Raw genomic sequence first — 207 nt, forward strand, 5'->3', positions numbered from 1 at the left:
TCCGCCCCCCCCCTCCCCCCCCCAGATTAGCCAAATGGGCTCCGGCTCACGTCGGCCATCCCAGGTGCAGACATCAAGGTCCTCATCAACTTCAACGCCCCCAACCCCCAGGACCGCAAGAAGTTCACAGACGACCTGCGAGAGTCCATCGCCGAGGTCCAGGAAATGGAGAAATACAGAATAGAATGTGAGCTGCTGTTACTGCCA

General features: G+C 58.9%; 1 protein-coding gene across 1 annotated transcript in view; it reads left to right on the forward strand.

Annotated features, from left to right (window-relative positions):
• The window catches only part of LOC103385528 (IQ motif and SEC7 domain-containing protein 1), a 90924-nt gene that overhangs the window by 80980 nt on the left and 9737 nt on the right, over positions 1 to 207 (forward strand). Inside the window, 1 exon segment of the mRNA XM_017035987.2 lies at positions 26 to 187. Coding sequence (XP_016891476.1) covers positions 26 to 187 — 162 coding nt within the window.

The sequence above is a fragment of the Cynoglossus semilaevis genome, chromosome 10, assembly GCF_000523025.1.
Source record: "Cynoglossus semilaevis isolate Cse_v1.0 chromosome 10, Cse_v1.0, whole genome shotgun sequence".
NCBI lineage: Eukaryota > Metazoa > Chordata > Actinopteri > Pleuronectiformes > Cynoglossidae > Cynoglossus > Cynoglossus semilaevis.